Raw genomic sequence first — 16,343 nt, forward strand, 5'->3', positions numbered from 1 at the left:
GATCTCATATTTGCAGACCACGTTCTAGAGGGTAGCGGTCTGGTGATGACTTTAAGCAAGGCGCTTGAAGGCAGCGCATCACAATGGTTATCGCAAATATGTTTCGCTGGCATAACCTGGACACAGTTTAAAGAACTGTTCATTCAACGCTTCGTGGGAATGGAGACAACTACAGCGATTCTACTGAACGTTTTGGATGGTCGTCCTAAATCTGGAGAGGGATTCGCAGAGTACGGCAGTCGGATTGTTACGTCACTTATGTCCAAGTGGAAATCCAAAGACGTGGAGGAAATCGCAGTGTCAGTAGCTTTGGCACATATGGCGCAGATTGACAACAGCTTGTTGCGCTGGGTATATACAACCAATGTTACAAGCCGCAATGAGCTACAACAACAACTACAGGCTTTTTTAAGCGCTTTTAAGAAGCGCAATGCAGAAGGTGACGCAAGTTCAACGGGTCCAGAGCGAAAGAAGATGAAGTTCCCAGTGAAATGTCATCATTGTGGAAAGATTGGACATAAACTCGCCGAATGCCGGATTCGACTGGAAAGGGGACAGAACGCGAGGGGAAACAATCAGAACGAGAGCAATAACTTTGGAGTAAAAAACTGGATCAACATACGATGTTTCAATTGTAACGAAAAGGGACACTACGCTAGTTCTTGTCCAAAAATCCAAACCAGCGTGAACGAGAAGAAGAAGATGTACGAGAAGCGTGTGGACTTTTGCACTGTGGCCCCGCCAAAGGGAAAAATAAATGTATCCGGTGAGCTCATTCCATTTTGCTTCGACTCCGGAGCCGAGTGCTCTTTAGTTAAAGAAAGTGTTGCAGATAAATTCAAAGGAAAACGACTTAATAATATTGTAAAATTAAATGGCATAGGTAACGACTCCATCTGTAGTACAATGCAGATTCTATCCAATATAAATGTTGAACAGTATTCCCTAGAGATTTTATTGCACATCGTAATGGACAAATATTTGAAATATGATGTTTTAATTGGCCGCGAAATATTAAGCCAAGGCTTTAGCGTAACTATTGACGCAGAAAAATTCAGCATTGACAAAACCAAAAGAGTTAACATCGTAAATTTAGCTAATTATGAAAATATTGTAGATTCCGATGGCGACCTGAGTAACTCTGACAAGATTGCATTAAAAAACATTTTAAAGCGCTATTCTGATTGGTTTATAGACGGAATACCACAGACTCGTGTAACGACAGGGAGTTTGGAAATCAGGTTAATCGACCCACAAAAAACAGTTCAGCGCAGGCCATATAGACTTAGTGAAGATGAGAAAGAACATGTTCGTTATAAAATTGACGAGCTTCTAAAATCTAATATTATTCGTCCAAGCTGTTCACCTTTCGCTAGTCCGATGATGCTTGTTAAAAAGAAAAACGGTAGTGACCGTCTTTGTGTTGATTTCCGTGCTTTGAATGAGAACACAGTAGCAGATAAGTACCCATTGCCTCTAATTGCAGATCAAATTGCTAGGTTACGGGGAGCAAGCTATTTCTCAAGTCTCGATATGGCAAGCGGCTTCTACCAAATACCGGTACATCCCGATTCAATTGAGCGTACCGCATTTGTCACGCCTGAGGGTCAATATGAATTTTTAACTATGCCTTTTGGCTTAAAAAACGCTCCGTCTGTGTTTCAGCGTGCTTTTAATAAAGCATTGGGTAATCTAGCACACACTTACGCAATCGTGTACATCGATGATGTTTTAATTGTGGCGGAAACTAAAGAAGAAGCTTTAGACCGATTACAGATTGTCCTAGAAACCTTGAGCAAAGCTGGATTTTCATTTAACGTAACGAAGTGTTCCTTTCTCAAAACTAGGGTTGAATATCTGGGATTTGTAGTGAGCAATGGACAGGTTCGTCCTAATCCACGCAAAATTCAGGTTTTGACCGAATTGTCACCCCCAAAAACGGTAACTCAATTGAGGCAATTCATAGGGCTAGCGTCTTACTTTCGGCAGTTTGTGCCAAAATTTTCAGAGATCTTAAAACCCTTGTATTCCCTGACCTCAAAAAAAAACTCGGATTTCGTTTGGCAATTAGAGCAAGAAGAAATTCGCATGAAAATAATATCTGTTCTAACCCAGGAGCCGGTGCTAACAATATTCGACCCTCAACACTCCATAGAACTACACACAGATGCAAGCTCAATTGGCTATGGAGCAATACTGCTACACAGAATAGATAAAAAGCCCCATGTCGTTGAATATTTTAGTAAATGCACATCACCTGCTGAATCGAAATATCACTCTTACGAACTTGAGACTTTGGCAGTCGTCAATGCCATTAAATATTTTCGTCATTATTTACAGGGGCGAAAATTTGTAGTGTTTACTGATTGCAACTCGCTAAAAGCTAGTCGTACAAAATTGGACCTATTGCCGAGGGTGCATCGATGGTGGGCATTTTTACAGTCGTTTGTTTTTGACATCCAATATACGAAAGGAGATCGAATGGCACACGTAGATTTTTTGTCAAGGAATCCCCTGGTTAAAAAGAGTAGAAGTGTGGAAAAAATTGTGGAAAAACGGGTTGAATTGACTGAGATAACTGATAATTGGCTAATTTCTGAACAGATACGTGATCCTGAGGTGGCAGAGATATTAGCTAAGCTTAAAAATAACGAATTGCCGGAAAACTTAGTTAAAACTTATGAACTGCGTAAAGGAGTTTTATATAGGAAAATACAAAGAAACGGTAGAACCAAATGTTTGCCTGTAATCCCTAGGGCATTTAGATGGGCAGTGATTAATCACGTCCACGAATCTATTATGCATCTAGGTTGGGAGAAAACGTTGGATAAAGTCTATGGCTTTTATTGGTTCGAAAACATGTCGAAATACGTTCGTAGGTTTGTCGAAAATTGCATCACCTGTAAATTAGCTAAGCCACCAGTAGGAAAATTGCAGGCTGAATTACATCCGATTTCTAAGGTAGAAATTCCGTGGCATACCCTGCACATTGATATAACGGGAAAGATGAGTGGAAAAAATGACTTAAAGGAGTACGTTATTGTTTTGGTAGATGCGTTTACAAAATTCGTTTATTTTCATCACACTTTAAAAATTGACACTGAAAGTTCTATAAAGGCTGTTAAAGTCGTCGTGTGTTTGTTTGGAGTTCCAAATCGAATTATAGCGGATCAGGGCCGTAACTTTGCAAGTTCAGGATTCAGTGAATTTTGTGCTTCCCAAAAAATTGAGCTACACTTAATTGCTACAGGTATGAGCAGAGCAAATGGCCAGGTAGAACGAGTAATGAGCACGCTTAAGAACATGTTGACCGTTGTCGAAACCAGTCAGAGGTCGTGGCAAGACGCCTTACCAGAAGTACAGCTAGCAATGAATTGTACGGCCAATCGAGTCACCAAGGTCAGCCCATTAGAAGTGCTAATCGGTAGGGAAGCTAGACCTTTTGGCCTTTTGCCGATAGGTGATGAAGAGGATAATTTAATTGAAAGGGAAAATTTAAGAAAACAAGCTAAAGAAAACATGGAAACCAATGCTCGTTACGACAAACGCAGGTTCGATAAGAACAAGGCAAAAGTAGTAAAATATAGCGTAGGAGATCATGTATTGCTAAAAAATGAAGAACGTCATCAAACAAAGCTTGATCCAAAGTTTAAAGGTCCTTTTGAAATAATTGAACTATTAGATGGAGATCGGTACATGTTAAAATCCTTAACAAGTAGAAGAACGTATAAGTATGCGCATGAGTTTTTAAGGGCATTGCCAAATAGACAAATAAGCAATGATGTTGATTGATTAAAGATTAAAGTTGATTAAAGATTTAGACGACTCAAGTGGAGATGCGTTTGATTCCCATGTGGGGAATGATGATATGGATGGCACGGTTGATGCCTTGGAATCCCAAGAGAGGATATAATGACCGCACCATAACAGAAGGAATTGTTATGGCGGGGGTCAGTGGAGACCGCACCATAACAGAAGGAATTGTTATGGCGGGGGTCAGTGGAGACCGCACGATAACAGAAGGAATTGTTATGGCGGGGGTCAGTGGAGACCGCACCATAACAGATGGAATTGTTATGGCGGGGGTCAGTATGTCGGTGTAAAAGGAAATACACCAGTTGATAAAGCTATGTAATTAGAGAAGTCTGAATTGTAAATTATGATTAAAACAAGAAAGAAAGCTAACTTCGGCACGCCGAAGTTTGTATACCCTTGCAGATTGGTTTTCATATTTATGTCATAAATTATAATGCCGAAAACAGACACTAAACTGAGTTACATACCATTTTACCTATACTTATTATGTTTGCAGTTTGACAGTTACAGTTATACATTCCCAGCTTTACATTTTCTCTACATCTGATCGCTTCTATGGCTGCTATATGATATAGTTGTCCGACTTTCATAAAATGTATACAAAAATTCTATAATAATAAGTAAAGCTCATATCTCAGAGTAGATGAAAATACATTGAAAAACAACGAAGTTATAATTTTTTCTATTACTTTCCCTATCGTTCCTATGGCAGCTATAAGATATAGTCGTCCGATTGTCATAAAATTTTTACCAAAATTTTGAAATAATACCAGAAGCTCATGTGTCAAAGTAGATTAAAATACGTTGAAAAACAACGAAGTTATAATTTTTTTCGATTAATTTCCCGATCGTTCCTATGGCAGCTATAAGATATAGTGGTCCGATTTTCATAAAATTTTTACCAAAATTCTGGAATAATATAAAAAGGCTATATCTCAAAAATGATGGAATAATATTGAAAAACAGCCAAGTTAAAATTATTTTTCTAAAAATTTATTGAACATTTGTATGGCAGCTATATGATATAGTCGTCCGATCCGGCCCGTTCCGACATATATAGCAGTGAGAGTATATAGAAGACTATATGCAAAGTTTCATTCAGATAGCTTTAAAACTGAGGGACTAGTTTGCGTAGAAACGGACAGACGGACGGACAGACGGACAGACGGACAGACGGACGGACAGACGGACAGACGGACATGGCTAGATCGACTCGGCTGTTGATGCTGATCAAGAATATATATACTTTATAGGGTCGGAAACGTCTCCTTCACTGCGTTGCAAACTTCTGACTGAAATTATAATACCCTGCAAGGGTATAAAAAATGAAGATGTAATTTGTTATGTTATCATGAAACCAAGATGCTTATTTTGTCTAAATGCGTCAATACTTATGTTTAGAAAATTAATGAAATGTTTGTTGACAATAATACTGTGATTTAAAGTTAACACACGAGGACGTGTGATTTGTCAGGAAGGCCGTGTCGGATCACATGAAACAGGGCCTACTTTATTCCTATGGTCAGAATATGTGAAGCAGGGCCTTTTGAAATACGGAGCAGGGCCTTTCTGAAATACGGAGCAGGGCCTTTCTGAATTGAGTGAAAGCACGGCAGAGCAGGATAGATATAAACTGCTGCCGAGTGAGGTCTGTTCGTGAAGCGCTGACATCCAGGTTAGAAAGAGACGACAACAATGATTATGAAATGAGTGAATTGAGTGAAAGTAGAAAGGTCGAAAGTAGACTTTTTGGAAGACAGTTCAGAAACGCTTCGAAGACGAACAGAACTTGCTGCTGGGAACTTATTCAGAAAAAATGGACCAGACAAACGACCCTCCGACATATACATGTTTTCGGGTCAAAGGGTATTTACTTAGGTCTACTTTTGGGTTACATGGGTTTATCCTATAAAAACATAAACAGCTGAATACAGCCATGGGAACTACTTAGATAACTAATTCCTGTGACGTCTGCATGCAAATGGTGTGAAGAACGTGACCGATCGCGGGATTCTTGTTTATGACCCGTAATCACACATGTGTGCGCGGACCTGCGTGACCCGGGTATCGCGAGTTTCCCGAGTTTGTTTAGGTAGATGGGCAGCGTCCAGATGCAATCTTATCAATAGATGGCTGGTGGCAGCTGCGAGCAATTATCTTCTTGACGAAATTGTACACAGCGATTCTGCTATATCACATGGTACAGCGGATTTTCGTCGTCAGAGTACTAGGCTTTAGCTTTAACAAAGTTATAAAACAGTTTTGGGTTCTCAGAAAACTGAGCTTTGCAACGAGTCAAATAATTATTGTAACATTGCGCGTTCTTCATAGCACTGTAAAAAATATCCGCGGCATCAACTGTTTCGTTGGTGGTATTGCTATAAGGAGTTTTTGGCAATTTCTGCCGGTAGTCCGGGCCTGACACCCTGACAGGAAACAGGACGGGGGCTGTGAGTGGTCACTTTTTGAGACCCCCAGGGGACGAGACGGAAATGAGTAACACCGGTGGCACGGTCACTCCCGCGACACATTCGTATATTTTCTAGCAGTCGATCTCAGGATTCATGGAGTTTGTCCTGAGATCAAAGGCTGTTCCGAGGGAGGCTTCTGTTGAGAACCAGCCGCTGGTAGTTGGGATCCGCCTAGATGCAGCATACCAGTTGCGTTTTTTTTGCGCCTAGAGAATATCTTGAGCTTTACGGATCTGGTAATTTTTGTTAACATTATATATGAACTTCACAATGTGAAATGCCAACCAATTCGCCATTTTTAGGGAATCAATGTGAAAAAATAATATTTGTCATATTGAAACGAATTAAAAAAATAAAAGTTTATTAATTTTTTAGTTTTATTTTTGTTAATTTAATTAAATTAAAATATTTTAAGCACTGAAAAAAAACTTAAAATATATTTTTTTGAATTGGTATTTTTTTTTTAATAGGGGTTTTTTTGACGGCAAAGCGATATGTCGTTTGTAGTTCGACGAAGATATGTCGTTTTAAAGCGACATAACTTCGCCCCGAAAAATTTACTTATAGACTTAAGTTTTATTCGGAAAGCAGTTCTGAGTTCGTTTTTAGAAGGTTAATAAAACTGATGGTAGTGTTTCAAATTTGATAAATTCGAACATTTCATAATGTAACTATGTTTAAAAAATATCATCGTAGAAATGCCCATATGTATGTTACGGCTACTTGTAAAATTATTTGCAATAGTTTTCAGTTCGGCGGAGATATGTCGCATAAAAACGACATAGCTCCGCGCGGAGATATGTTGTAGTTTGGCGGAGCCAGAAAAAAAGATGGCTGAATCGGCCGATGTGGGAGTAAAATTAATAGTTATTAAACTATTTCGGCTGTTTAACAAGGCGTTTAATTTCGGGAGGCAGTGTGATCCCGGACGCTCTCCTTTTCTCTCCCTTCTTCTTCTAATCCGCTCTCACTAGCTTTAGTTTTGTTCTTTGTTAGTACTAATTACTCCTTCTACAAATAAACATACAGACGCACGTCGCGTAAAAACCCGAAAGTCCTACGTGTTTTTCTTATCGAGTGCATTTCAGCTTAAAGCCGCCCCCCTCAAACATTTGGTCCATCAGAGCCGGATTTCATCGTTTGCACCAGCAGCTCCGGTGGCTTTAACACCGCACCAGATAAGTTTCCAATACATTATTGCTGCCGGTCATACAGTTAGGTTTTCCGAAGCTCAATTCGTCTTAACTTCTCTGTATGATTATTGTGTAAATCCAAGTCCGATTAATCCGACACTACGGCAGCATATTAACTTCCAAAAATCCAAAATAATTCGGTTTCCACATTTTCTACATTTGTTTTAAATCTCCGTGCCAAAATCCAAAGGTGTGAGTTTAAATAAATATGCCATATCCACAGTCAGAATTCAATTCTCAATTCCTTTTCGTTAACTGTGTTGCCGCTAGCATTTATTTACTTTTACATATGTACATACATACATATTCAATACAGTCCACTCCATAAGACTACAATCGCTGTCCGAGAAATTATATCCAAATAATTTTTATACAAGATCTGCAGGTTCCAAAATTCCGAAAATGTTTGTTTAAATAAATGCCTAAACCACAGTGAAACTTTTAGTTCCGAATTGTTGTAAATTCCCTTACGTTCGCTGTGTTTCCGCTTGCATTTATTTACATTTACTGATACTTTTACTACTGATCTTCTACTACTATAATAAATCTAATAAAAAAAAAAAAACAATACAGTCCACAGCTCCTATAAATAAATATATTCACCGCAACGCCAACTGCACTTGTATATTTATTTATTTACTCCCTCGCTCTATCCTGAGCTGAGCTTCACCCAAGTATTTACATACATACATAATCGTCTGCATACGACGCTCCGATATTTGGCAATTTTTCCGCCTCTCCTTATCTCTGCTATTTTGCACTTGCATACGGCAAGTGCACAAATAGACACACACGTATTGGTTCCAAAATACAGTACCGGTTAATCACATAAGTCCAGATAAATAAAATAATTTGTAAATTATTTTATATTAAAATTCCAACTAACGAATTAAGTTAGAAATCTAAGTGCGCTTCCGTATCCACATTAGTGTGACCGTATATTATTCGCTGCTGACCGGAATTATTGAATTAAATTGCATATATCCGTTTTAAATTCCAAAGGAGAAAATAAAATTTTCCACAAAGGTAATTATTATATCAAAAATAATTATTACGAGTTCGATTGGTTCCTTATTTCCCAATCCAGCTTCGACCCATAAAGAAAATTGTAATATATATTTATAGTAAATTTTTGTAAAAAATTTCAGAATGGCTCCTTCCATTTTAGAAAAATTTACTTTGATCTTTGACCGTCTGAGTCACTTCGAGTCCAGAGTCTGCAATCCAGCAGCACCCACTCCATCCAAGTACTCTTGCCAAATCCATCTCGACCAAGTCCGAGCGCTATGGGATAAGGTCGAGAAAGAGTACGAAGATTGTTCAGAGCTAATTTCAGTTGGCTTAGAGGGCGCGGAGGACAACTTGCCTACTCTTAAGGCAAAATACGACGACTCCTATTGAATTTACGAACGGTGTGCCGCCCAGCTCATGCAACGGATCGATACGATCTCCTCCCAAGTGGCGCAAGTCCAACCCCCTGCGCCTCAAAAATCCTTTCCGTGTGGCTGTCAGCTTCCTCCGTGCGAAACGGAAGTTTTCTCGGGCGATTATCTTCGCTTCGATTATCTTCGACCTTTTCACAGCGGTCTATTTCAACAATCGTACGCTGACCCCTGTAGAAAAGTTGTTCTATTTAAATGCCAAGACTAGTGGTGAAGCTCATTCTATAGTTTCCAATTCGCCACTCACCAACGACGGTTTCCGCTCAGCATGGAACATCCTATCTGAGCGTTTCGAAAATAAACGCGCGTTGGTAAACAGCCAACTGAAAAAATTATTAAACATGCAGTCCATTGAACGCGAATCCTCGGCAGCCTTGAAGCAGCTGCAGAATACAATTCAAAATTGCCTCACATCCCTAACTCTGTCCGGCCTTCCTACGGATAATTGGGATTGTCTATTGGTTTATTTGTGTTCCACTAAGCTTCCAAAGCTGACGCTCTCATTATGGAAGCAATCTTTACCCAATAAAACCGATATTCCGACGTGGCTAGAACTCGATTCGTTCCTTACTGAGCGCCATAGAACTCTGGAAAACATCGATTCTCTCCAGCCTCCTACGATACGCCTCAGTCCGTCCAAACCGACAAAATCCATCGTGGCACCGCGAGTACTAAAATCTTTTAGTACGCGGATTGTTCGCATATCCAAAAGATGTGAATTGTGTTCTGCAGAGAACCATCCAGTGCGTTTGTGTCCACGCTTCCTTCAGATGACGATAGTCGATCGATCATCTTACATCCAGAAAAAGCAGCTGTGCTTAAATTGGTTTGCAAGCGGTCATCCACTCTGTAATTGCACAAGCGCCCACAGCTGTCTTACTTGTCACGGTCGGCATCACTCGTTGTTGCATCCAAACAACACTTTATCCAGTGTTCCGAATCCTCGTGATGACGCACCACAAATTCCTGCACCCATCCAAAGGATTTCCTCGTTCTCCACACGAGTGACCACTTCTGCCGATTCCTCCAATTACTCCCCCATATGAGATCTTCTGGCAGATTCGCCAACAAGGTGGAGGAGACGCTTGCCAACGTTGCCTTGTGTTGGCTCAACCGAAAGCGCCTCTATGGACGCACCGAGGAGCAAGCGGCAACGCGGGCCTAAGGAGGCAGGCCCTCCCCAAAAGGCGAAAAAGCCCAAAAACAAACCACAATGTCAGTGAGGTGACGAAACGACACTTGATCGTGGCCCTCATTGACAGAAGCGATTAAGCCGGCAAAATGACCGAGGCGCAGTGAAAGGTGGTGTAAGCGCGGCTCGTTGAGTCATTGTACGCACGAATGGAGGATGATCCCGAAGCTCCCATGCCCACCTTCGATGGCGCTGGGTGGCTAAATGGGGTCAAAATCCTAAAGTGCACAGATGACCCGACGAGAAAGTGGATCACGCAAGCGGTCAGCCAGTTGGAGGCGCTGTGGGAGGGAGCCAAGCTAGAGGTGGTGGACCGTAAGTTAATCCCATCCACTCCAAAAGCGAAGGTACTCTGTCCCATCGCAATCCAAACGGACCGGGCGCTAAAGCTGCTGCAGCGTCAGAATCCGGATATCCCAACCGCGGACTGTAAAGTTCTGCACGTTGCGGCCCCATCACCCAAGGAGGGGGGGCAAAGTGCAGTCCTCCAGATAAACAAGGAAGCAGAGGACATCCTTTATCCCAGATACGGGAAGACCGCGTGGGGCATGGGTAGCGTATACCTGCGCCTCAAAAGGATCCACTGGGCTATACTCGTTTGCGAGGATTAAAGCACCAGGACCAGATGGAATATTCCCAATCATGCTGCAGGCGACCAAGGAAGTGATCACCCCATGGCTCTACGCAATATATACAGCTTGTTTAAGCACGGGCGATATCCCTATCCAATGGAGGACCATTCATTGGTAGCCACCATTGAGAGAACCCTAAACAATAAGGAATATGCACTTGGAGTGTTCGTGGACATATCCGGGGCATTCAACAACGTTAGCACGGACGCAATAATGGATCGCCTAAAAGCGACCAACTCGTCCCCCGCCATCAACTTGTGGATAAGGAATCTTCTAAGTTTCCGGCGGGTACAATCAGATTGGGGCACCGCTTCCATGGTGATAGGAGCGTACAGAGTCACGCCTCAAGGTGGGGTTCTGTCGCCCCTCCTTTGGAATCTGGTGGTAGGCGACCTAACCAAGAGATTCGAGAGAAAAGCACGAAAGATAAGAGCTTATGCGGATGACATAAGCATAATAATCACGGGAGTCTGTCCATCGACCCTCAGCTCGATCATGGAAACAACGCTCAGGGAGATATGTGAGTGGGCGGAGAAGGTAGGACTCTTAGGCTGACCCAAAAACACAGGTCAAATACCTCGGCATTGTACTTGACAGCAAGCTTGCGTGGAAGGCTAATGTAGTAGAGAGGGTAAAAAAGGCCACCATAGCGCTGTATGCATTCAAGAAGATGCTTAGCAGCACATGGGGCCTCTCACCCGCTCTAACGCATTGGGTCTACATATCGGTGGTGCGTCCGAATCTGCTGTATAGAGTCTTAGTCTGGTGGCAAGCCATGGAGACAAAATGTATAATAAGCATATGGAGAAAACCCAGCGGCACTGCTCTGCATATCAGGGGCGCTGAGGTCAACCCCCACCAAAGCACTCGAAACCATAATCGGTATATATCCCCTAGATATCCAAGCGCAACTGTCAGAAGGAAAGGCGGCACAACGTCTGGTTGCATCAGGAAACTGGTCACTACAAGGTTTCGGACACAGTTCAATTGGTCGTGAAATGAGCAGTACATCTGACTACATGATACCCAGAACGTGCCCGGATGTAAACACAACAGTATTCATGGGACCAAATAGAAGTCAGGTCAGGACCATGCTCAATACCTCACTATATACACCGACGGCTCCAAGATGGAAGGAGGAGTTGGAGCGGGCATATACTGTGCAGACCCTGGAATGAGGTTGTCGTATAGGCTACCAAGCTACTGCAGTATATTCCAGTCGGAAGTATTTGCCATCAGGAAAGCAGCAAAGCTTGCGCAGAGCATAAACCGATCACATGAGGCGGTCAATTTGTTCGTAGATAGTCAAGCGGCGATAAGATCCATGCAATCATTAGCGGTCAGTTCCAAAAATCTACTGGCAAGCAGGGAGTCACTAGATAGCCTGAGCACGACAATGTGAGGATCTACTGGGTTCCCAGCCACCAAGGCATAGACGGTAACGAAACCGCAGACGAACTTGCAAAGGAAGGCGTCGGACTGGCGAGTAAAAGAGCATAAAACGTCCCTGTCTCCCTAAGAACGCTCCAAAGCGAGCTGGAGAGACGGGCTGATGCAAGCGCAAAAAGCAGGTGGAGGAGTAATGCCGCAACCTGCAGAATATCAAAATCATGTGTAAAGAGCACAACGAGAAACTCACTCACTACGTGCTGAATCTTCCGCGAAAGGACTGCAGAATGTTAGTGGGTATTCTTACAGGTCACTGCCTGTCTGCTGCACATGCAGTCAGATGGGTATTACTGACAATTCCAAATGCCGGAAATGTGATGAATCCAAGGCAATCGAAACCTTGGAGCATCTCATTTGCAAATGTCCGGCCCTAACGAGGGCATGAATGAGATACCTATGCTCTCCAGTTCTGGCATCGCTAGAAGATGCCTTCAGGAGAACGCGAAAAACACCTTGATATTCAAGGATCTCGAGACCCCCATAAATAGTCTCTAGGTCCATCCATGAATTTCTCCGGATAGATATATAAATATATGGGCCATATTGGCCTATGCGTGGCCCCACGAGGGCCGTCCGGATTAACCTAACCTAACCTAATATCCGTAAGGACATTGGGGCTTATTAGATTGCTTGGGACTAGTATTGAAATGTTGGTTGTGTTAGTTGTAGGGAAATCTGGAAAATATGATATTTACATCCCACTAAATGGAAAATATTCCCTAGATGTTTTTCAAATTCCGTGTTTAGGAAATCGATATAGTTTTATAAGCAAATAATAACATAATTGCGGAGTTAATTGCTTGTTTATCAGCAAACGTCGCATTAAAAATAATAATCCCGAAAAGGAAGTACCCTTGTTCGAAGGGATAAGTCTTCTTTCTTGAACTTCGCAGCGTTCGATTCAGGTACTTAAATTTAGAGCTTGCCGCTTTGCTGAATTGCGAATCATTCCTTAAGCCATCCCTGTTCTACATCTATTTTAACCAGATTTTTTTTTCCGCGTTAAGCAAAGTACGACTGGGCAGCAATGTCCGCTCAGCAGATGGGTTGGTAGAAATTCACCTGTCCGTGGTCCCGCTCCATCCAGTAGAGATGGGAAAAAATCGATGTCAACATCGATTAAATCGATTCTTTCTTTTTGGTCGATGCATCGATTCGGTTTAGAAAGAATCGATTAATCGACAAGGTCAATGCTTAGCGCTATCTGTGCGTTTCAGCTAGCTCAACAGAAGCAGAGCGAGTATTTAGTAAGGCTGGATGTATCATAACCGATAGCTCGTTTTTGCCAACAAAAACCAGTGGCTAGTCTAGAATTTTGATATTTATTTTCATTTTTATAATTTGAAAATATTTTCTTTTGTTTTTTGTGATCTCATTGAATTGATCTCATTTAATTTTATTTTATTTTTCTGGAAATAACCAGTAAATAATTGATTTTGATTTTTTGTTTTTATAATATGAAAATATTTTGTTTCTTATTTTATGAACCTTTATTTTAAATATTTTAATTTAAAATAAGTTACCTTATTTAAATTTTAAAATAAAGGCTTTGAATAATTTTATTTAAAATAAATAATTTTATTTAAAATAAAGATTCATAAAATAAGAAACAAAATATTTTCTTTAAAAAAAATCAAAATCAATTAATCATTGGTTATGGCCAGAAAAATTTATTTGATTTATTATGAATACATTTTTGGTTTATTGTTTAAGAATGATTATGTAAATAAATTTAAGTTTTGGTTTTTTCTAAATTTATTTGAAGTAAAAAATAAAAAAGTTTTGTTTTCGATTTAATCGATTTTATTTTCAAAAAAATCGAAAAAAATCGATTCGCTGAGAATCGATTTTTTCCCAGCTCTACCATCCAGACCTGGACTTAGCCTGTGCATCCATCGTCCTTTGGGCGAGGCATCCCACCTGGCCTGCCAGCTCCCGCAGCTCCTTCTCCTAGCCGTGCTTTTCAACTAGACCTTGGCGACCCGTCGCTAGTGGGACTAGGCTGGCTAGCACCAGCACTGCGTCGTGCCACAGATGGCACACTGTCTATAAGTGAACTCGGTTTCGCTATAAAAAATTATATCAGCCAATGTTCGCCACATACTAGAGTAAAAAATACAATAGCAGCAAATATTATATAACGAATAGTTCCTAAATTTCAAAGTATAGTTTCGTCATTTAGAAATAATTTAAGAAATAAAATTCGATTTTCGAAAATATATCTAGGTCTGATCCGTGCCCGTCTGATTCTCTTTGAAACTAGAGTATCGAATCCAGTATACGTGTAAAATTTATCTCAACCAGTCCTGTACACTATGGAATAAGGTCGAGAAAGAGCACGAAGCTTGTTCAGAGTTGGTTTCGAGGGCTAATCTATTTTTATTTTATTTACGGAAGGTATGACGCTCATGGAACAGATCAATACTTTCCGAGACCTTTACACGGCGGTCTATATAAATAATCCTTAGACCCATAAACAATCATAAAGCTTATTCGATAGTTTCCAATTCGCAACTTAGCAAATTTTTTTTTTTACTGCAGTTTACTCCTGGTTTATTTTTTCTCCACGAATCTTCCAAAGCTAACGCGCTCATTATGGCTGGAATTTTATTCTTGCCTATGGTAATGGTGCGCCATAGAACTCTGAGACCGTAGAAGCTTTTCAGCCTCCTATGTTACACCTCCGTTCATCCAAACCGACGCCCTATAATGTGTCATCCTTCAGTACGAAGATTGTTCCAATATCCAAAAGATGCGTATATTTCCACGCTTCATCCAGATGACGTTAGACGATCCTTCGACTTACATTCAAACAAAGTAGTTATGTAGAAATCGATTTGCCAGAGGTCATCAAGTCCGGGATTGCTCTTTCAATTACTGTGTTCCATATGATGACAGCAAAAGCAAAAGCAGAAGAATATTATCTCACCCATGCCCATCCACCAAGGGAACTATACTCTTCGGAAGTGTCAGCGTTTCCTTCCTTCTTCCTTAAGCAGTGATCAAGAAGAAATACTGCGCTAATTGCCTGGCCCATCACCATTCCAAAGGATCTTGCTGCAGTGACGACATATGCCAGTCGTACGAAGAAGATCACCACACTTCTTTGCATATTAACGAGCGCTCAGCGTATCCTACTCTTCACCGAGCAAAGCCTTCCTGATGTTCTTCCAGCACTATCGTCACAAGGGGATGAGGGGGACAGGTTCGCGCTAAACGGGCCCTAATTTTCTAGAGTGTTATCCCGCTACCTGCCTCGAAATGTCCCATATGCTTTCTCTACCGCTCTCTCCGAATTTCCAGCCCACTGAGCCTTTACTAGCTATACCTAATTTCCATGTATTCAGTACTGATTTGCATTCTATTAAACAAAGATATCCGACGCACGTCGCGTAAAACCCGGAACAACTTCCATCTTACTACTTCGTGAAAAAATATTTTAAGCAATTTAGTTAATGAAGTTTTTTTTATATTTTAATAATTGTATATTAAGAGCTTCGGTTAACGAAGAAGAGCTTGTTCGGTGTTAAGCCATACTGATTAACATATAATTCTGTTTAGTTCCTAAAGGCTCAAAACTAAGAAAGTGGATATCACAAGAAATAAACGGATATATTTTCATTTGGTATCATTCTGAGCCAACAGAAATACCTTGGGATTTGTCGTTATCTATGGAAGGATTGCAAGAAAACTTTGTTTACCACGGGCAAAATTCATTCCTAATTAATTGCCACATTCAAGAAATACCAGAAAATGGAGCTGATTTGGCACACTTTGATGCAATTCACAAAAAGAACTTTATTGCTGAATTTTTGGCGCCTAAAAATATTTCCGCAGAACGTTTTGGACATCACCATTGGACGGCAAGGTAATATTAATTTTCACCCGTTTAATGTTCTTACTTTTTTACACAGCGTATTATTATTTCAGTCAGAAGTTTGCAATATATATTCTTGATAAGCATCAACAGCCGAGTCGATCTAGCCATTTCTGTTTGTCCGTTTCTACGCAAACTGGTCCCTCAGTTTTAAAGGTATCCGAAAGAAACTTTGCATATAGTGTTCTATATACTCTCACTGCTATATGTGTCGGAACGGGCTGGATCGGACGACTATATAATATGGCTGCCATACAAATGTTTGATAAAT

The 16,343-nt window shown here is 40.8% G+C and overlaps 1 protein-coding gene across 1 annotated transcript in view; it reads left to right on the plus strand.

The window, feature by feature from the left end:
• nvd (cholesterol 7-desaturase nvd) overlaps nucleotides 1–16,343 on the plus strand; it is a 98,374-nt gene that overhangs the window by 57,315 nt on the left and 24,716 nt on the right. Inside the window, exon 3 of the mRNA XM_041774847.2 lies at nucleotides 15,757–16,063. Coding sequence (XP_041630781.2) covers nucleotides 15,757–16,063 — 307 coding nt within the window. The remainder of the gene's footprint in view (nucleotides 1–15,756; nucleotides 16,064–16,343) is intronic.

The sequence above is a fragment of the Drosophila kikkawai genome, chromosome 3R, assembly GCF_030179895.1.
Source record: "Drosophila kikkawai strain 14028-0561.14 chromosome 3R, DkikHiC1v2, whole genome shotgun sequence".
NCBI lineage: Eukaryota > Metazoa > Arthropoda > Insecta > Diptera > Drosophilidae > Drosophila > Drosophila kikkawai.